This window comes from Trichechus manatus, unplaced genomic scaffold (assembly GCF_000243295.1).
Source record: "Trichechus manatus latirostris isolate Lorelei unplaced genomic scaffold, TriManLat1.0 scaffold00088, whole genome shotgun sequence".
NCBI classification, from domain to species: Eukaryota; Metazoa; Chordata; class Mammalia; order Sirenia; family Trichechidae; genus Trichechus; species Trichechus manatus.
In genome coordinates this window covers 5553533-5576778 of record NW_004444024.1, presented here as the reverse complement: position 1 = coordinate 5576778, position 23246 = coordinate 5553533, and the positions used below count along the sequence as shown (strand labels likewise).

Genomic DNA, 23246 nt, shown 5'->3' with positions numbered 1-23246 from the left:
TTCTCATCAAAGTAAACTATGATTCAAATTAAATCGAATATTCCAAATATGATATAATAAACACCAAGTTTATTAACACAATAGGAAGACTACCACGTCCCTTGAGCTGAACTATATTTTAATTAATGCCACATAAGATAAGCTTAGCTCCTTTTTTAAAGCTGCTGAGTCACTTTCTTGGGTCACATTGAATTTTTCATTAATTTAAATCTCTATAAATAAATTTCATTAGTTTAAATGTTCTCCCCATAAACTGTTTAAAGGCAGTTTTCCTCCAGGATTCATATGTGACTCTGTCAGTAGGATCAAAGAATCTCAGGGATAGGAAAACCTGGGCTACTGTGGAAAACTCACTTTACCTCTCTGGCCTTAGTGTCTGTCTTGCAGTCAGAATTTCACAGAAGCAAGCCTAAGAACAGTGAGGAATGCCAACTAAAGAAAAATCACTGTGCCCAATTACTTCACACTTAAATACTGAGGGAAAAGAAGTAAAAGGAACCATGTGGCCACAGAAACACTCCTCTCCAGCAAACCCAGAGGTTTTAGTTAACAACAACTCCTTGGGGGAGACACAGAGATGAGGAGTATGTTAACCACACTTGGAAGAGCTCTATGAAAGCCAATTACAGAAGCCTCCATTGTACAAGTGCCACAAGACTCTTTGAGAAATGCCTGGCCCATTATATGCTCAGGTGACCACCAGAGAAATTTTATTGGAAGGGGCAGAGATGCTGCAAGGAGAAAAAAGACTATCACAGGACATTCTTCCACATGAGATGGAGAAGTGTAATGGAAAGGCCTTTGCCACCTGACAGGCCTAGACTCTGCATGACATACCAGCTGAATACCACGCAACTAAGGTACTCAACTCTTCCAAGCCTCAGTTTGCTTACCAGTAAAATACAAATATGGAAACCCTGGTGTTGTAGTGGTTAAAGTGACTGACTGCTAACCAAAAGGTTGGCAGTTCAAATCCACCAGGCACTCCTTGGAAACCATATAGGGCAGTTCAACTCGGTCCTATAGGGTCGCTATGAGTCAGAATCAACTCGACGGCAACGGGTTAGGTTTTTTTTTAAAATACAAATATAATAGTGGCATGGTTATTGTGAATATTATAAAAATATGTATGTTAAATTTTTAGCATTTAAGTGCATTTTATATTTTAGATACTCAAATATCATTTTCCTTCTCTACTCCAATATAGGCCCCTTATAGAAAAGAAAAAAGGGATTTTGACTTATTTCAAGAACATCAACAAAATATTTAGAAATTACTATTAACTTCTCAGTGAATGTAAGAACTCTCGCTTGCTGAATTTTTTAATCTGTCCTTCTAGAATATAAGCTCCTAAAATAGAATCTGACTTCTCATGTTAATAGAGTATTTTAAGTCATAAAGAATCAACTGCAGGAATGAGGTTATTACAAAGTTCACTCTTCTCAAAAGACATGTACATTGAGTCTTGAATTCTCTTCAAAGGTGGAACATCCCACTTTTAGAATAAAAGTTATTCCTGGTAAGCATAATGTATTAATTCTCCTATAATCGCTGATAAAGTCTCTTAATAAAATAGCATGTAAAAATCAAGTTATGGGTGGGGTAGGTGCTTAATGGTAACTTGTTATTTTTATTGGCAGAGACATCAGGGTGAAATCACTAAACCTTGGAAAGCTGCCTTGGAACATGCCTGGCACCAGTGGGAACGTAAAGTTACAAGGCAGCCATGAGGGTGTGATGGTAAAGTCTTAATTTGCGGTGACATCTTAAACAAAGCAGTCTTAGTAAAGTAACTGCAAATTCAAGCCAGAACTGAAGGACGAAGGCAGGGACAGAGAACATCTCTTGGGCAAAAGAACTGCCCTCAAAAGTTGTTCTTTATCCATTTAAAATGATTTTATAGTCTTCTTTCACCACTTGAAGAACAGTTGAAAACTGACTATTTCTCTAAGCCAGTAGTTCTAAACATTGTTTTCGCGAGGGCTCGTTTAACTGACCCACTATGTTCCTACTCCCTATTAAACATTCAATAGAGAAAACAAGCTTAGTAGCAGGAAGAGCCCTCAGGAGGTCCTAGTTAAAGACTATGAGATCTATCAGTAAATCTTTACTACTGGTTCACTCATTTAATAAACTACATGCAATGCCTTCACATGACTCTTCTATCAGCAAGAATTTTATCCAAAAGAAAGTACTCAGATATTTTATATTAAAAATACGTTGCAAGTTTTGGCAGAATACATCCAATGTTAGTACTAATTATCTTTGGAAAGGTGATTAAAGACGCACCATTTTAAAAATTCCTCAAAAAATCTATCTTTTATGCAGTTATTATCTAACCAGATTGTATTTCACCCATTTATTCATTCATCAATTTAACAAATATTTACTGAGCATCTACCAACAGTTACTGGGCCAGGATGGTGTTATATGCCGGGGACAGAATTGTGAACTAGAGATACAGATTCCATAAACTTATCTAGTTTATGTTCTCATTCTCATTCCTGAGAAACATTTTAAAGGCAAAAAGCATCTCAAACGCTTTGTTTTAGCTCACACAAAAAAAAGTATTACAACTTTAAAATAAGAAAGCATCCTGTCCAAAAAGAATCTATAAATAGCAATATTCCTACCTGAAATACTACAGTGATTTCTGGCTTAACTTTTAAAAATACAGTTAAATATTTAGGATTTTGAAACTGAATGGATGGAGGCTGGAAGAGTTATAAAGTGCCTAATAGTAAAAGCCTTGATTGCCTTGAAGAGACTGTTGGTGGAATTACAAACGTCAGAGACAATTCTGGTGAGGACTCAGAGGAAAGCAAGGAAAGCTGCTACACTGGAGATGGCGCAGAGGGCGAGAAGCAGCAGCAGCAGAGAAACTTCAGCAGCAGAACCAGGAGACTAGCGTGAGAAAGCACCGGAGCTGACCCACGACCCACGGAGTGAGAGAGCTGAGTGCCTTTGGCAGGAGGCTTCCTGGCAGTGTGGGGTGCCTCTGGGCACTTACGGGTGGAGCTGGGCTGCTCGACCCACGGAGCAAGAAAGCTGATTGCCTTCTGGTTGAAGTTTGCTCGTGGAGTAGAGTTCCTCCACGCACTTATCAGTGGTGCTAAAGAGCTTCAGAACACTTGCACCAGCAAGGCAGACACAGGCGGTGAGGCTCAAGGGGCTGAGAAGCCAATCAACCAGAAAGCAGAAGCTGAAGAGACAAAGAGCCCAGGAAGCGCAGCTGCGTCAGTCTCAAAGGATGGAGTAGCTACTCAAATGGACTAGGAGAATAGGGCTGCCCAAATTCAAGGGAGCAAAATTGCCATTCCAGTGGACATGGAAGGTGGAGCTGAAGCCCAGGGCTGAGGGGCCTCCACTCAGAATATGGAGAGTGTGGCCAATACTCAAGAGTCCAGAGAGCGGGGCCACTGTGTAAACGGTCTCAGAGAACAGAGGATTATTTTCAAACTTTGAAAGCTAATGCAATGTGTTCTGCTGACTTGCTTGGAGCCTGTTATCCCTTCTTTCCCTCCAATTTCTCCCATTTGTAATGGAAATGTCTACCTTGTACCTGTACCACCACTGTACTTTGGAAGCAGATAACTTCTGTTCTAGATTTCACAGATGAAGAGTAATTTTTGGAGTTTGGACTTGGAGTTGATATAAGACTTTTGCTAGGGGAGAGTATGTTTTATATGTGGCAAGGACATGAAATTTTGGGGGCCAAAATGTGGAATGTCATGGATTGAATTGTTTCCCCACAAAATACATGTCAACCTGCCTAGGCCATGATTCCCAGTAATGTGTGATTGTCCACCATTTTGTGATCTGATGTGATTTTCCTATGTGTTGTAAATCCTACCTCTATAAAATAAATAAATAAACAAAATACAGTGGAATATTTAAATAATTAAGAGAATTACAAAATAAAACTGTATGCAATGTTTCAGCAATAAATTTGAAAATTTATAGAGGAAAGAGACGATTTCTCGGCTAAAAATAAATTGTCAACAATAAACCAAGGAGAAGTAAGAAAAAATAGATTGAGCAAATAGCATGAAACATATTGGAATGATAAGACCTACCATTAGAATGGTAAGATCTACCATTAAAAGAGTCACCTGAACTAAATGATTTAATGGCTAAATTCTACCAAGCCTTTAAGGAACCAAAAATTCCCAAAATTATTTAACTGTTTCAGATGATGATGATGGTGACAGCTAACACATAATAGTGCTACGTCCAGGCACTGCACTAAAGTACTTTACATTAATTCACTTGATCCTCACAACAATCCACGAGGTAGATGCTGCTATTATCATTTTATAGGTTAGGACTATTGAAAAAGATAGAAAGCTTCTCAACTCAGTTTAAAGCTCCTAGGAAAGATAGTTACCTCACTTCCCACCTTCCCCCCAAAAAACACCCTCAACTATAAAACAATACTATAAACATCAATCTCACTTATACAGACTCAAGCCTTCTAAATAAAACATCAACAAATAGACTCCAGTGATGATCAAAAGAATAACCTATAACTAATCAGTAATACAAAATCAGGAAGTCAACATACCTTATTACAACTATAAAGTAAAGAAAAATATATGATATTAATAAATGTGGAGGCATCTCAAAAAATTCAGCATCTATTCCTAATAAAAATATTAAATAAACAGGAAGAGTTATTAAAATATTTTCCAAAAATTAAGAGGAAATATTCTGAACCACAAAATATCAAAATATTTTCAATTGACAGAAGAAATTGGACTAGGATGCTCACTATGCCCATTACTTTTCAACATTATTGTGAAAGTTCTAGAAGGTTTAGCAAATGTAATAAAACTAGAAAATCAGTATAAACATTAAAAAAGGAAAGATAAACCTACCCTTTTGTTGATAATATGTATGCAAAGGAAACCAAAGAAATCAAAAACAACAACAACTAGAAAAATAAAATAATTGGGTATGGTCATTGAATATGAGATTTTCTTAAAATTATAGCTTTTCCCTATAACAGTAATAAGAACCAGAAATGGAAATGAAAAATATATTTTATACAAAATAGCATAAAACCTATAACATACTTAAAGACAACTTTAACAGAAAGGCACATGACCATATGAAAAAACTATAAAATATTATTGAAGGAATAAAACAAAATATGAACAAATATAAAGATATACCATATTCTAGGATGAGAATAGTAATATCAAAAAATGAGTTTATCCAAAATTAATACAAAAATTCAATTAATACAAAATTCCCATTAGAATCCCAATAAAGTTTACTTTTTAGAATAAAGTAAAATCAATCTTAAAGTTCATATGGAAGAATAAAGTTCTGAGAATAGCCAAAAATAGCATTAAATTGAAGAGTTGTGAGAGGGGACTTGCCTTACTTGATATTAGAACATACCAAAAAACCACTGTACTTAAATCAATCTGAAATTGGCAAAGGAACAGATGAAAAGATCAGAAGAATAAAACAGAGAATCCAGAAATAGATCCCAGTACATATCAGCTTTTAATATATGGCAAACCACCCCCTCCCCCGCAAAAAAACCCAAACCAATTGCCATTGATTCAATTCCAATTCACAGCAACCCTATCAGACAGAGCAGAAAGAACTGCCCCACAGGGTTTCCAAGACTATAAATCTTTATGGAAGCAGACTACCAGATCTTTCTCCTGCAAATGACCAAAAAAAACCAAACAAAACCAAAACCAAACCCAACCCGTTGCCATTCAAGTGGATTCCAAATCATAGCCACCCTATAAAGGTGGTATTTAAATTCAGTGGGGAAAAGGAGGTGCTGTCACAACTGGGTATTAATCTGTGAAGAAAATTAATCTCCACCCTATAATACATGAAATATTTACATAATATACATAAGAATAAATTTCAAATTGTGTTAAAGATTTAATTTTAAAAGCAAAAAATATATAAATCTCAAAAGAAAACTGAGAAAATATCTGTACAATCAAGGCATAGCAGAGGCCTCATAAACCAAGACGGAAAATCCAAAAGGTATAAAGGAAAAACTAGAATTATGTAACAAATAATTCTTTTTGTGTGTACAATAAGAGGTATCATAAACAAAGCTAAGATGTAATTGATACATTTGCGAAAATACCAAGGACTCCTAAAAATTTATAAGAAAAAGATAAGCAATCCCAATTAAAAAAAATAATAAAGTAAGTTGTTCTTAGGTACCATCGAATCCGTTCTGACTCATAATGACTCTGTACAACAGAATAAAACATTGCCTGGTCTTGCACCATCCTCACAATCATTGCTATGTTTGAGCCCATTGTTGCAGCTACTGTGTCAATCCATTTTGTTGAGGGTCTTCCTCTTTTTCACTGACCCTCTACTTTACCAAAAATCATGTCCTGCTCCTGGAATTGGTCTGTACTGGTAACATGTCCAAAGTACATGAGATGATGTCTTGCCATCTTCACTTCTAAGGAGCATTCTGGCTATACTTCTTCCAAGACAGATTTGTTCGTTCTTGTGGCAGTCCATGATATATTCACTATTCTTCATCAACACCGTAATTTGAACGCATCAATTCTTCTTTGGCCTTGTTTATTCATTGCGCAGCTTGGACAATGAATAAGATAAAGTATACGAAAAGGCAAATTCACAGAATACAGATTAAATAGCCACTGAACTCAAGAAAAGATGTTCAACTTCACTTGTAGCTCAAATTCAGTACTCGGTACTTAGACTAATAAAAATTAAAATAACACTAAGGTCTCTGTCTCAGTTATCTAGTGCTGCTATAACAGAAATACCAAAAGTGTGTAGCTTTAACAAACAGAAATTTATTTTCTCACAGTTTAGGAGGCTAAAAGTCCAAATTCAGGGTGGCGGCTCTAGGGGAAGGCTTTCTTTCTCTGTTGGCTCTGGGGGAAGGTGCTTGTCTCTTCAGCTTGTTTCTTGGTTCCTTAGCTTGGCATCTTCCCCCACCTCTGCTTGCTAGCTTGCTTGTTTAATCTTTTTTGTATCTCAAGAGATTGACTCAAGATACCCTCTACACTAATCCTGCCTCATTAACACAACAAAGACAACACATTTCCAAACAGGATTATAACCACAGGCATAAAGGTTAGCATTTACAACACATATTTTAGAGGCACATAATTCAATCCATAATATTCCACCCTTGGACCCCCAAAATTCATGTCCTGCCCACATGCAAAACACATTCACCCCATCAAATCATCCCAGAAGTCTTAAATCAACTCGAAGTTCAAAATCTCATCTTCTGAATCATCTAAATCAAATATGGGTGAGATGTTAGGCATACTCCATCCGGGGGCAAAATTCCTCTTCATCTGAGAACCTGTGAAATCTAGAAGACAGGTTATCTGCTTCCAAAGCACACTGGTGGAATGGACACAGGGTACACACTTCCATTACAAATGGGATAAACTGAAGGGAAAGAACAGATAACAGGCACCAAGCAAGTCCAAAACCCAGTAGAAAGGTTTACATTAGCTTTCAAGGCTTAAAAACAATCCTCTGTTCTTTGGGACCATCTGGGCAACAGCCCCGCCCTCTAGACTATGGGTGTTGGCCATGCCCGCTGGATTCTGGGTGGAGATCCCTCAGCCCTGGGCTTCAGCTTTGCCTTCCAGGCCCACTGGGACAGCAAATATGCTTCCTCAGTTTTGGGCAACCCCATTCTCCTAGTCCATCTGAGTGGTGATCCCACCCCCTCGGCCTCGGCAGGCCCCATTCTTCTGCCCCTTGGGCATGGCAGCCCCACCCCCTGGCACACCTTAACAGCAGCCCAACACTCTAGAACCAAGTTGGCAAAGATCCAACTCTTTGAAACTTAGGAGGCTGTGACCCCACCATTTAAAACAGAGAAGGCCCTGCTTCCCGTGCTCCTTCAACAGTTCTGCTGATCTCCAAGCTACTCCAGGGATGTTCCTTTTCTTCGAGGACAACAGATGTAGCTCCTTTGGCCTGTAGAATTTCAAGAGGCACACAGCGTTCTTTCCTTTCATTCTTTCTCTGTCCCCTTCAGTCTAAACTGATAGGTTTTCTGCTGTGGTAGTTGGTTAGATCCATCAGTCACAGGCTTAATCTCTTTAATAAAAGATTGTGCAGCCACGTCCTTGGTGAACCTTCTAGAAGAGGTGTCCTTAATTTGTACAACAGAATTTTCCAAATCTTTTTCTGTTTTCACTTTCCACAGTTCATTTTTAAGTCCATCTCCTTCCTCTCGCATTTTACTATAAGTGGCAAGGCGAAACGCAGCCCCTTTAAGATCTTGATTAGCCATCTCATCAGCCAGATATCCAAGTGCATCACTTACAAGTTCTACCTTCCACCAAACATTTGAAAATAATTCAGGCAAGTTCTTTGCCATTGCATAAAAAAGCATCACCCTTCCTCCACCGTCCAATCACATGTGCACCATTTTCTTTTAAAGCCTCACCAGAAGTACATTTAATGTCCACATTTCTAGCAACATTCTGTTGCTGGCACCATATGTATTCTCTAAGACAACAGACACTTTCTCATTTCCTTCTGAGCCCTCACCAGAATTGCCTTTGATATCCATAATTCTACCAACAGTCTCTTCAAGGCAATCTAGTCTTTTACTATTGGGCACCTTAAAACTCTTCCACCTTCTGCCAATTACTCAATTCAAAAACTTCTTCCACATTTTAGGTATCTGTTAGAGCAGCAACTCATTCTTCTGGTATCAAATTCTATCTTAGGTATCTAGTGCTGCTATAACAAAAATACCGCAAGTGGGTGGCTTTAACAAACAGAAATTTATTTTCTCACAGTTTAGGAGGCTAAAAGTCTGAATTCAGGGCACCAGCTCCAGGGAAAGGCTTTCTCTCTCTGTTGGCTCCTTCTGTTGGAAGGTCCCTGTCACTTCAGCTTGTTTCCTGGTTCCTCAGAGATCTCCATGTGGCTTGGCATCAGTCTTCCCCCATTTCTGCTTTTCTCGCTTGTTTAATCGCTTTTATATCTCAAAAGAGACTGACTCAAGACACACCCTACACTAATCTTGCCTCATTAACATAACAAAAACAACCCATTCCCAAATGGTATTATAACCACAGGCATAAAGGCTAGGATTAACAACACATAGGGGGCGGTGGGGAGGGGACACAATTCCATCTAGAACAGTCCCTGAATAGCCAAAACAATCTTGAAAAAGAAGAAAAAAGTAGGAGGACTCACAGGTCCAATTCAAACCATACTATAAACCCACTGCCCTGAGTCAATTCTGGCCAAGGTGACCCCGTGTGTTACAGAATAGAACTGCTCCGTAGGGTTTTCTTGGCTGTAATCCTTACAGAAGCTAATCTCAATGACGTCTTTACTCCGCGGTGCCACTGGGTAGGTTCAAACTGCCACTCTTCAGGTTAGTAGTCGAGTGCAAACCGTTTGTGCCTTAGTGTTTTTCCCTTACCCTAAAGCTGTTGCTGTTATTGTTAGGTGTCGTTGAGTTGTTTCAACTCATAGCAACCCTATAAAGCTACAGGAATTAAAACAGTGTGATTCTGGTACAAGGGCAGACATATAAACCAATGGAATAGAATTGAGAGTTCAGAAAGAAACCTACATCTATGACCAATTGGTTTTCAACAAGGGTGTCAAATTTACTTAATGAAGATAATATAGTTTCTTTAATAAACAGTGCTGGGATAACTGGATCTTCACACGTAAAAGGTAGAAGGTGGACCCATACTTTACAGCATATATGAAAATTAACTCAAAACAGATCAATGACCAAAATATACTAACTAAAACTATAAACTGTTAGAAGGAAACACAGGGGTAAAACTTCCAGATCGTGTTTTTGACAATGAATTCTTAGGTATGATACCAAAAGCACAAGCAACAAAAGAAAAAATAGGTCAACTGAATGCAATCAAAATGAAAATGTTTTGTGCATCAAAGAACATTAACAAGTGAAAAGGATGGGAGAAAATATTTGTAAATCATACATCTGGGGTCTAGTACCCACAATATATAAAGAACGCTTACCACTCAATAATAAAAAGATAAACAACCTAATTAAGAAATGGACGAAGGATTTGAATAGATATTTCTCCAAAGAAGATACATAACTGGTCAATAAGCACATGAAAACATGCTGAGCATAAAAATGACTAAGATTACAAGTTTGAATAACTGGGATGATGATGATACCATTAGCGAAACTGGGGGTGGGGGAAAATTAATCCAATGAATGTAGCTCTGGACATGTTTGGGCTGAGGTTCCCAGAGGACATGAAGGTATGAATGTCCACTGGTCATTCATAGAAAATACAGATCTGAAATCCAAAAGAGAGGCAGAAACTAGAGATCTAGATTTGGAAATTATTAACATGGAGATGTACTGGTTGATGCTTTGGTTAACAGAAGGGAATACTCAGTGAGAAACAGGAACGCAGAAGAGTCCTAAGACAGGACCCAAAGGAACTCTAACATTTAACCAAGAATTGTTGCTAACACAGAGAGGAGAAACTACAGCCATATGAAATAATCCCTCCTTCAAGAAGCTTTCAATGTCATTAGAGAAATCAGACATACACGTTAAACATCATTTATTATGACCATTAGGATTAAAGGTAACTCTGAAAGTAGAGGTGGTAGACATCAGAATGGCAAGAATGGGAAATTATGCTGAAATTTAGAAATATTTTGCTAATTAGAAAATTTGCTAGTGGTAACATGAAAAAAAGGAAAACCGACATAGAAGAAAAAGCTAATTCCAAGATGGAAAAGTAAACGGAAAGAAGGAAACTAACGTTTATTAAATGTCTACTATATATCAGCACAGCCCTGGTGACGCAGTGGTGAAGTGCTATCTATGGCTGCTAACCAAAAGGTTGGTAGTTTGAATCCACCAGTCGGTCCTTGGAAATGGCAGTTCTACTCTATCCTATAGGGTTGCTATGGGTCGGAATCAACTCAGCGGCAATGGGTTTGGTTTTTGTTTGGTTTATATACAAGTAGCTGTCCCAGAATCTTTTAAGTATTTTATCTTATTTGATTCTCACAACATTCCTGTAAGACAAATATTATCCCCATTTTACCAAAGTAGGTTGAAGCATACAAGAATCAAGTAATTTGCCCGAAGTCTTGCATCCAGTCTACCTGCATATGGCAGTTTCAGGATGGGAACCTAGGTGGAGGTCCAAAGCCCTTGACTTTTCCACCATATTTCCACTTACTTAACTGGCAAAAGCAGGAGATTTCAAAGGGGTAAAAAACTAAAAACTATACAAGAAGAAAATCAGAATTATTCTCATTTATCTCACTATGATACAGCTATCTCTCTGTGGAAGTATGAAAGGAAAAATAAATGAGTTTTCAAACGCCAAAAACAATCTTTCAATCTCTGAGAACAGGTGGTATTAGAGATATCGCCTTGCTTGCAGTCTCATTCCCTCAAGTCCATTCCACACTGTCACCATGATTAGAATTCTAAAATGTAAGCCTGACCATTTCACTCCTCCTCTCTTTAAAATCTCTTGATAACTCCCTATCACCCACAGGGTAAAAATCCAAAATTCAACATAATACAAACGGGAAAGCTATCTAGTAAGTATAAAGAACTCCTCAGCCTAGAAGGAATAAAAATGAGAGAAAAAAGTTAACTTCTAAAAATAAATACTCCATGCACACACCCGTTGCCGTCGAGTCGATTCTGACTCACAGCAACCCTATAGGACAGAGTAGAACTGCCCCCACAGGGTTTCCAAGGCTGTAAATCTTTACGGGAGCAGACTGCCACGTCTTTCTCCTGCAGAGTGGCTGGTAGGTTCAAAATGCCAACCTTTCGGTTAGCAAGCCAAGCACTTTAACCACTGTGCCACCAGGGCGCCTTAAAAATAAACACTTACTTATAATTTATAACATCGCATTATATTCCACTGAAGTCCCCCAGTTTTCTCACTTCAAATTATAAAATGAATAAAATTTCAAATGTCAGTTAAAGAGCAACACTGACACCTTGTGGTGAACATCCTAAATTAATGCGGCTTCTAATAAAATGTCTGCTTGCATGAAAACTAACCCTTAACCCAGGGATTTGCAAGGGTTAAAAAGCAAAAATTTGATTACCATCATATACACTAAATATAAATTTGGAAAGAGCTGCTAGTAATTTGTCAACACTGAAATTAGCCTAAATTTTTAACTGTGGCCAAATTATATGAATAAAACCTCAGGTCACTGTTTTCCTACAAAATGTTACAATACATCCATGTGAAAGAGGTTTGTGCCCTGGTCTCCAGTGCTCCAAGTCCTTGCCTTAGACAAGATTTCCTATTTTTACAACTAAAAATGCACAAACAGCAGAAGATAAACTAGATAACTGAAATTCCTAAAAATTAAATACTTATGCTCATCAAAAGACTTCACCAAAAGAGTAAAGAGAACCCACGGACTTGGAAAAAAAAAATTGGCAATGATGTATCTGACAAGGGTCTAATCTCTAAAATTTATAGAAAACTTCAACACCTCAATAACAAAAAGATAAACCGACACTTCACCAAAGAGGATATTCAGGAAGCTAACAAAACACATGCAGAGATGCACAGGATCATTAGCCATTACAGAGATGCAAATCAAAACTACAGTGAGATACCATCTCACCCCCAGCAATCATGGCACTGATAAAAAACAAACAGAATAACAAATGCTGGCAAGGCTGTGGGGACGGTGGAGCTCCTATACAATGATGGTGGGAATGCAAAATGGTACAATCACTATGGAAAACAGTATGGCACTTCCCTAAAAAATTAGAAATACCATACGATCCAGTAATCTCACTCCTAGGTATATATCCTAGTGGAAAAAGAGCTGTGACACGAACAGACATATGAACATCCACGTTCATTACAGCATATTCACAAAAGCAAAAAGATGGAAACCACCTAAGTGTCCATCAACAGATGAATGGATTAAAAAAATATGGTACATATACACAATGCAATACTACACAATGATAAAGGATAATGATGAATCCCTGAAACATCTCACAACATGGATGAATCTGGAAGACGCTATGCTTAGTGAAATAAGTTAATCACAAAAGGGCAAATATTGTATGAGACCACTTTATAAAAAGTCAAGAATAGGTTTATACAGAAAGAAACATTCTTTGATGGTTACCAGGGAGCTGAGAGGTAGGAAGGGAGAATCACTAACTAGACAGTAGACAGGTGTGAATTCTGGTGAAGGGAAAAGCAACATAAAATATGGAAGAAGTCAGCAGAACGTGACAAAGGCAAAGAAAGACACTGAGAGGTACGCAAGAATAAAGGGCAACTATAATAAATACTATAACATATACAATCCTGCAACAACAGTGATAACAAACAATAATTTGTGAATGGATACACAAATAGATATGTACGTTAAATAGGTTTGGGAGGACGTACAGGAGTACACTCCCTTGCATATATAGGTATGGTTGTGGATATTTCTACATACATATTTGTATGTACTGCATGTATATTCATACATATAATAGAGCACACGGGGGCAGAGTTACAGAAATTTCTTAGACATAACCAGACACGTTGAGGGACTGAGCTATGGGGCTTGAAGGCTAAGGACCATAGTCTCAGGGGACATCTAGGTCAACTGGCATAATATAGCTCATAAAGATACAGTTCTACACCCTAGTTTGGTGAGTAGTGTTTGGGGTCTTAAAAGCTTGCGAGCAGCCATCTAAGATAGAATTATTGGTTTCTTCCCGCCTAAAGCAAAGGAGAGTGAAGAAAACCAAAGATGCAAGGAAGCAATTAGTCCAAAGGACTAATGGCCCACACGAACCCAGCCTCCTCTAGCCTGAGACCAGAATAACTAGATAATGCCCGGCTAACACTACTGACTGCTCTAACCAGGAACACAATAGAAGGTCCGGGTTAGAACAGGTGAAAAATGTAGAACAAAATTCAAATTCATAAAACATAACAGACTTAATAGTCTGACAGAGACTAGAGGAACCCCCGAGACTATTGCCCTAAGATACACTTCTAACTTGGAACTGAAGCCAATCCCAGAGGCTACCTTTCAGCCAAGTAATTATTGGCCTATAAAATATACAGTAACAACTGTGAGGAATGTGCTCCTTAGAACAATCAACTATATGAGACCAAAAGGGCAACATTTGCCCAAAAGCAACGGTGAGAAGGCAGGGAGGGGCAGGGAAGCCTGATAAAGGGAAACAGGGAACCTAGGGTGGAAATGGGGAGAGTGCTGACACATTGCGGGGATTGCACCCAATGTCACAGAACAACTTGTGTATGAATTATTCAATGGAAAACTAATTTGCTGTATAAACTTTCACCTAAAGCACAATAAAATGTTCAAGAAAAAATCTGGAGACCTGGGTTCTAATCCTAATTAGAACTATTATTTATTTCAATTCAATTTAGTAAGCATTTACTGGACACCTAACAGGCCAAGTCACTCTGCTGGACACTGTAAGTGATTCAAAGTTAATAAAAACAAGCTCTCTTCCCTAACAATGTTCAAACTGATAGGAAACCTTAAATGTAAACCACAAGGAAAAATGAACAAATACTAACTACAATAACTGAGGTACAAAGAAGAAAAAGCATTTAATAGAGCAGACAATGGTTAATCTTTATTAATGTCTAAGGAACTATCACAGAAAATTCTATTTTACTCATTAACTTTGACAAATACAATTTAAAGTTTCTAGTTTCACAGCTAACTTCCTGAGTTCAGGTTTTGGCTGATAGATACTTGATCTTGTTCAGTAAATGAATCTGTGTTACCAGCTATAAATGAATTACACAGTGGTGACGAGGATGCCACTGTTAATAAGGCAATCTGAATTGGTGACAAGCCTGAGGAGTCTGGAAGGTACCCTAGAAATGAACCCCTCAAGAGCCAAATCACTGCAAGATCAATGCTATAATAACTGAGCAACTATCAAACTGACATGATGATTTTGCATTTATAGAGGGCTCTATGCTTTTCAGAAAATTTCATAAGCCAATATGCTATGTGCACTTTATAGCCACCAATCAACGAAGGTGAGACTCTGAAAAGCATCTGCAAAACATACTTGTCAGAAAACCTTCATTCCAGCCTCCCCTCTAGCTCTTCCTAGATGCCCTAAGGTAGATAAATCGTTTAAAGCCTCTTGGTCTCAGCTTCTACATTTAAAACAAAGGCTATAATCCATAATTGGTGAACACAAAAAGAGTTAAGAGAGTAAGACGATAGATATGAAAATGCTTTGAAAATTGTACAAATTTCTAACATCATCGCTTCTACCTTTAAGAATCAGAGAGATGAAATGAACTGGCATAATCAGGGATAATTTAAGTCAGGGCCAGATTAATTAAAGCATTCTCTATGATACCATGTTTCTTCCCAAGATTTGTCTTTCCTCAGAGCTTCTGCTACCCCTAAAATCTCTCTCCCTTTTTAGGTTCTATGATGTTAATCTGCCCCAAATCCTCCTTTTTTCTCTGACTTAGCATTCTTTTTTCTTTTAATTCTAGTCATTTCTCTAATAAAGTCAAACAATTTCAGATCTGAAAAAATCTTCAAAATAATTATATTTATACCTTCATTTCACTGAGAGGGAAACATAGGTCAAGAAATATCAGTGGCTTGCTCACATTTCTGGACATGACCCTTTCAAATACTTAAAATTCAATGTGTCCCAAACTGAACAGGATCAGAAATGTAAGTTATGTATTTTGGGTAGGCTCAAAAATACGACTTACATGTGGCACCTCCCACTCTCTATCTCCACCATCTAATTACAAAATCCTGTCCATTCTGTTACATATTCAAAGTAGTCAGGGTGAAAGTACCTCTCAGATAAGAATCAAAAGTCAGCAAATGCATGTGGTTACTTTAGTCAAAATCACTGTCTCTTAAAAGAATTTAAGTAGTCCATGTAACCAAACTCTATACCATCATGTGTAATAAGATGCAAGTTTCCCAAAGGAAAGGGCCATTATATAATGTTTATAAAATAACCATTTATTCAATCATCCTTCTAGGCTCTTCTTCTAGTAGATACATAGAGGATGTCTAATGGTCTACAATTTATGATATGTTATGTAAAGATTAGAAAAATTCTTCCAAAATCAAATTTCAATGAATAATCTGTCTGTCTAGGGTGAACAGAGGATGAGTGTCACTGTTAACTTCATTCTGAATTGCATTTATTTTGGTAGCCTGCCTCCTGGGGAAATGTCCTTGATGATGTACCACATTTAAAATTAAAACTAATTTTTAAAGTTTTTCCAAATTAAGCCCAGACATTATGAAAATACAGAGCAGAGGCTTTTAAGCTGCTAAGCATGAGATTCATACAAAGCCCCTTGGCTTGCCAAACATGATTCTTTTAAGATGAACAGCAGGTCAAAACTATAAGCCATGTTTGGGGCTGTCGGAGGGCTTTTCTAGTGATGCTGTAGTTGTTAAGGCTTTAAAAAGCCTAAATTTTGCACCACTGGTTGCTGCTCTTTATAGTGCATAAGACCTGAGTACAGTTCATGTCCATTTTAAGATCACTGGCTTCCAACCACTCTCTCCCACTGTCCAGAGAAAGGAAATGCCTTTCCAAAAGCTTTGTGAAAGAGATAACTTAAATCACTGTAGCTACAAAATTTATGAAGCTCTCACTAAGAAATGCTAAGCCTGAATAACAGCTTCTAAAGCTCCCATACATTTCCTCACACTAAAATGTCACAAACTCAGAAGAGGAAGATTCTTTAGAAAAACTCAGGGAGATTCTTACCGTAGCAAAGAGAAGACATCATATGAATTGCGAACGCAGTTGTGATCCACCTGAAGAATATTCTTCTGAACATTTGAATAACCCTGAAAGACATTAATCAATAAGTTCATCAAAGCTAAACAAAAGAATATCTATGTACAAATTAATCATAATTTTTTGTCTTTTTTTATTATGGTTTATAAACGTCTCAGTAAATTCAAATGGTTAGAGTTTCAATAAAATTTCAGTACAATTCCCATATAACTGAAGTCTAACTTTTAACTATGTTTAAAATAAATTTCTTCTACCATTTTCCCACAGAAACAATGTTTCACATTATAAACTGTGGCAAATTCCCAAGGAGGCCCTAGAAGTCTTTTTAATGTATTATGTATGTGGCTGAAAACAGTATTAACACTAATATTTCAACTATGCCTAGCCATTACATGTAATGTCTTTACAGGGAAAAAAAAAAAAAAAGGCATTCCAAGTTCTAATTAGGAATACCAGAAACAAATATTTCCACAGTGGAACAAAAGTGGTAGGAGTAACAATGATTTCTAGAGAGAACAAAGCACAAACGCATTAAAAGAATGGAACCGGTATCTCTGTCATTTGAGAAACACAGAATAAATAGTGATTAAGAACAAAGATTCTAGACCCAGGCCAACTAGGATCAAATTCAACCTCTCAATACAACAGCTATGTAATCTTGAGCAAGGCACCCAAGCTCTCTTAGTTTAACCTTGGTTTCTTCATTTATAATATGGGGTGATAATAGTATCTATCTCAAAAGTTGTTGGTGGAATTAAAGGAGTTAATATTTGTAGAGTGAAAGGTACATACTAAGCACTCTATAAGCATTTTTAAAAGTTATGTCTACAGACATTAAAAGGATATTAAGAGAATATTATGAACAACTTTTTGCTAACACATGATGCTAATAACATATGACAACCTGGATGAATTAAAAAAAAAAATTTTAATACACCTTGCCAAAAATGAAACAAGATGGAACAAAAATATCTGAATAGCCCTTTATCTAATTTTTTAATGAATAAGTAACTGAAAATCTCCCCCCAGAATAAATAAAGTCCAGGTCCAGAAGTTTTCACTGATGAATTCTATCAAACATTTAAGGAAGAAATAATACCAATTTTACACAAACTCCTTCATAAAATGCAGGAGGGAGAACAGTACCCAACTCATCTTGTAAGTCCAGCATTATTTTGATACCAAAACCTGACTAAAACATCACACAAAAAAAGTACAGACTAACATCCATATAAACACAAAATTTCTTAACAAAATGAATCAAGAAATACATAACAAGAATAAAACAACACATCATTATTAACTGAATTTATCTAGATGCAGGGTTGGTTTAACATTTTTAGATCAATCAATTAGACAAGGATATGAAACAATAATTATAAACCTATGTTGAGGGGTGCACAATGTATAAAGATGCAATCTGTGACGTTAACAACATACAGGTGGAAGCATGACGCTTTACAGAAGCGAAGTTTTTGTGTATTTTTAAAACTATGTTGGTATTACTTCTAACTAATTCTAACTAGTGCTATAACCTTTTTGTGGACTATGGGATATATACGCCGTGTTACATTTTCCACCCCTGAAGGTTTATTGGCAGGCATTTAAGCCACTTTAGTAGGTTCTGGCATCATGGTGGATACTGGTGCAACTGCCTAAAAAACAAAGAAGTTGTTTTGCACAACATTTGAATGTTGAGAGCCATTCATATGAGGGGATGCTTCCCGGAGGAAGGATTGCGTGAAACTTTTGTGTCTTTTGGCTTCTGTACTGCGAGATAAGGCTTGCAAGTACATTTACTATTTCCTTTGTATTATTGGGAAGGTACAGTTACCAGCATTCAGAAATATTCAAGTAAATGAGTTATTTTGGGGGTAAAAACCGTTTGTGATGCACTTCCTGGGCCACGGGACCGAAATGTCCCATGTGTGCGGTGCGCTTCATGGAACATGGTACTGATATGGCCTACTCTAAATCAAACTGATAACAATCATGTGCACTTGCTACTGCAATGTTTATTTAGTATTTCGTGTGTATTTTTGTAAAGTTGAGTAGGATATTTTATGGCTCAAGTGTAACAAGGAAGTGTGATGCGCCATGGGACCAATATGCCCCACATGTGTGATGCGCTTCATGGAACATGGGACTGATATGTCCTGCCTGCAACTGGCAACCCTTTTTTTCAGATAATAAAAAACTGTCAACAAACAATTCAGCATCCATTCCATCAGTGAAAAAATATGGCATCACCAAAAAATTAAGATGTTAATTATAATCCCCATAACAACCACTAAGAAAATAACTAACAAATACATAGTAAAGGTAATGAGAAAGGAGTCAAAATGGTACACTAGAAACTATCTATCTAAAACAAAAGAAAATAGCTATGGAGAAAATGAGAAACAAATGCAATATAGGGCATATACAAAACAAACAGTAAAATGACAGATCTAAATCCTTCATTATCAATAATTACCTTAAATGTAAATGGATTAAACACTCCCATTAAAAAATTATTTACAAAGATCACAGACTGCATCAGCCTGAGACCAGAAGAACTAGATGGTACCCAGCTACCACCAATGACTGCCCTGACAGGGAACACAACAGAGTCCCTGACAGAGCAGGAGAAAAGTGGGATGCAGAACTCAAATTCTACTAAATAGACCAGACTTAATGATTTGACTGAGACTGGAGGGACCACAGAAGACATGGCCCCTGGACTCTCTGTTGGCCCAGAGCTGAAACCATTCCCAAAGCCAACTCTTCAGACAAAGATTAGACTGGACTACGGGACATAAAGTGATACGCGTGAGGAGTGTGTTTCTTAGTTCAAGTAGATACATGAGACTAAATGGGCAGCTCCTGTCTGGAGGTTAGATGAGAAGGCAGATAGGGTCAGGAGCTGGTTGAACGGACATGGGAAATCCAAGGTGGAAAGGAGGAGTGTGCTGTCACAGTATGGGGAGAGCACCTAGGGTCACATAACAATATGTGTATACATTTTTGTATGAGAAACTAACTTGAATTGTAAACTTTCGCTTAATGCACAATAAAACAAATATAAAAATATATATATATGCACCTAACAGCAGTCTCAGAACATATGAAGCAAAAATTGACAAAACGGAAGGGAGAAACAGCTCAAAAATAAATTGTTAGAAATGTCAACAAACAAGTAGACAAAATATGAACGATGAAACAGAAGACTGTAGATGCAACACTATAAACCAACTAACACTAACAGACATATACAGAACACTCTAGCCAACAACAGTAAAATACACATTCTTCTCAAGAGCACACGGAACATCCTCCAGGATAAACCATATGTTAGGCAATAAAGCAAGTCTGAAATAAATTTTAAAGGATGAAAATCACATGAAGTATCTTCTCTGACCACAATGCAATAAAGCTAGAAATTAATGGCAGAAAGAAATTTGGAAAATTCACAAATATGTTGAAAGTAAACACATTTAAACAACTAATTGCTAAAGAAGAAATCACAAGGGAAATTTAAAAATACTTTGGGATGAGTGAAAACAAAAACACAATGTGGTATATCCATATAGTGGAATATTATCCAGCCATAAAAAGGAATGAAGTACTGACACATGCTACAACGTGGATGAACCTTGAAAATATTATACTAAGAAGCCAGACAGAAAGGATCACATATTGTATGATTCCACTTACATGAAATATCCAGAATAAACTCCATAGAGACAGAAAGAAGACTGCTGGTTGCCAAGGGCTAGGGGAAGGAAGGAATGGATTAAAAAAAAAAAAAAAAATCAAACCCACTGCCACTGAGTCGATTCCAACTCATAGTGACCCTACAGGAAAGAGTAGAACCGCCTCATAGGGTTTCCAAGAAGCAGCTGGTAGATTCAAACTGCTGACCTTTTGGTTAGCAGCTGAGCTCTTAGCCACTGTGTCACCAGAGCGCCAAGGAATGGGTAGTGACTGCTTAATGAGTATGGGGTTTCCTTTTGGGGTGATGAAAACATTTTAGAACTAGATAGAGGTGATGTTTGTATACACTGTGAATGTACTAACTGCTACTGAACTATACACCTTAAAGTGGTTAATTTTATCTTATGTGAATATCACGTAAATTAAAAAATACATATATAGCTATGAAAATAATCCACAGATCAGGGAAGGCTGAGAAGAAGAAGAGAGGACAGAGACTGGAGATAGTTCTATAAATTAACTATAAAATCCAAATAATAAAAGACACTAGAAATAGATTTAAGATTCTCAAGAAACATGATTCATAACGTTCCACTTAGCTTTTCTTATTTTATGCAAAAATGCTGCCAAACATTTTTTCTGACTATTAAACAATCATCCAAGACTTCTGGAAAAATGGTGCTCTAGGCAGAAGCACCACGCCGTCCCTCCACAGCAAAGATCAGAAAAACTAAGCCGAACAGAGAAAACAACAATCCTGAAACCTTAAAACATCAAATGAAGAGATAAAGAACTCAGCCAAGCACCAAATGCAGTGAGAAAACTGACAGAGAATGGAGAGCGAGGAGAGATTCATGCAGAGGTCCTCTATCAGCTAACGTAGCACGGATCTGCCATCTTGGACTCCTATCGGAGACCAGCAAACAGGGGGGTACGAGAAAGCAGCTTCACGGAGCTTCCAGCAGGAGACAAAACAACCGGTAATTTGCGATACATGCTTTCCCAACCCCCACCCTTCTTCACCCCCACTCGGCCACCTCTGCTTACCACGGCCACAATCTCTTCTCCGGGAAGCACCAGCTGCTTGGATTCCACCCACCTGAACGGGCCAGCTCTCTGAGCGCCATTTGTTGGCTGCTGGTGTTGCTTTTTTCTGCTTGTTTTGATTTCTTCCTTACCTCTCACCACCTCTCCCTCCTTTTGCTCAAATACCTGGCTCCATGCACCATCTTTGCTTCTTCCTGAGGGGCTGTGGAGCTCCGGTAATTTGTGATATACACTTTCCCACCCCCTACCCTTCTTCGCCCACACTTGGCCTCCTCTGCTTCCTGCGGACACAGTCTCTTGTCCGGGAAGCACTGCCTGCTTGGATTCCACCAGCCTGCACTAGCTGGCTCTCTGAGTGCCATTTGTTGACTGCTGGTGTTGCTTTTTATCCGCTTGTTTTGATTTCTTCCTTACCTCTCACCACCTCCCCCTCCTTTTGCTCAAATACGTGGCTCCTTGCACCATCTGTGCTTCTTCTTGAGGGGCTATGGAGCTCCATTTGAGCATGGAACTGCTATCCGGTCTGGGTTGCCGTGCTGGTGGGATCCCAGGGCTTTTGTTAGTTTGTTTGTTTTGAATTGTTCGTTTGTTTTCTTTTCCTTTTCTTGACTTGGGAGACCGTTCTGGCCAGGTGGTGCTGCATGGCTTGGAACCTACCCCCTCAGCTTGCACGGACACGAGAGGGATCCCTGAGGGCATTTCTTTTCTCGTTGCTTTTTTTGGGGGCTTTTCATGTTCTTTTTTTTTTAAATTTCTTTTGTTTTCCTTTCCCTCTTTTTCCCTTTTTGTCTTTCTTCATTGCTCAGTTTCTCGTCTCTCTATACCGTCCTTCTCCTTCTGTTCCCTGAATGCCTGGCGTTGTATACCTCTGCGCCTTCTGCCCAGGCTGTACTGCAACACCTGAGGGCAACTTCCCCAGACCTCATAGCCGCACCAGTGAGATCCCTGGGAACTTTGCTGTTCTCTTCCCTTTCCAACTTTTATTTATTCATTCTTTTCTTTTTGTTTCTTCCTCTTCCGCTTTTTGTTTTCCTCCATTTCATAGTCTCTCATCTCTCCACTCCAGTGGCAAACTCCCCTAGCATTCTTTTTTGTTTGTTTGTATGTTTTTGGCTCCTGTTCCTCTCTCCTCTCTCCAATATCCATCTTAGCTCCACACATAACAATCTCCCTGCTACATCCTGCCTGCCTGCACCGTATACCTAACATCACACTACCAAGCAGCACAGGCACGGCCTACTGGAACCTGCCCTGCACTGATTACTGACCAGCCCTGGTGGCTGGGGTGAGTGCCACAGACGGCCTGTCCCAGTGACTCCTCTTCATCTAGACCTGCCCTGCCATATCATATCTGAGTGACTGACCCTGCCAATTGGAGAAAGAGGCGAAAAGAATTGTGCCCACAGACGAGCAAACAACAAAGAACACATAGCCCGCCTGCTCAGACACAGCAAAATTTTTTTTAAAAAAAGGGGCAAAATGAACAAATCTACCATCAACAAATGAGAAAAATAGAAGACAGCAGACAATATCAAAACATTTACAAAAACAAGACAGGATGGTTCCAGTAGGCATCCAAAATAAAACACCAGATGACTTTCCAGTGGAAGAAAAAGCACTAGAACTACCTGATAGGGAATTCAAATCTCTAATACTCAGAATTCTCCAAGAGCTGAAGCAAAAAGCAGACAAA

At 38.2% G+C, this 23246-nt stretch overlaps 1 protein-coding gene across 1 annotated transcript in view; it reads right to left on the bottom strand.

Moving 5' to 3' along the window:
* The window catches only part of UVRAG (UV radiation resistance associated), a 363460-nt gene that overhangs the window by 258162 nt on the left and 82052 nt on the right, over positions 1–23246 (bottom strand). Inside the window, exon 6 of the mRNA XM_004381978.3 lies at positions 16778–16860. Within this exon, the coding sequence (XP_004382035.1) occupies positions 16778–16860 (83 nt within the window). The remainder of the gene's footprint in view (positions 1–16777; positions 16861–23246) is intronic.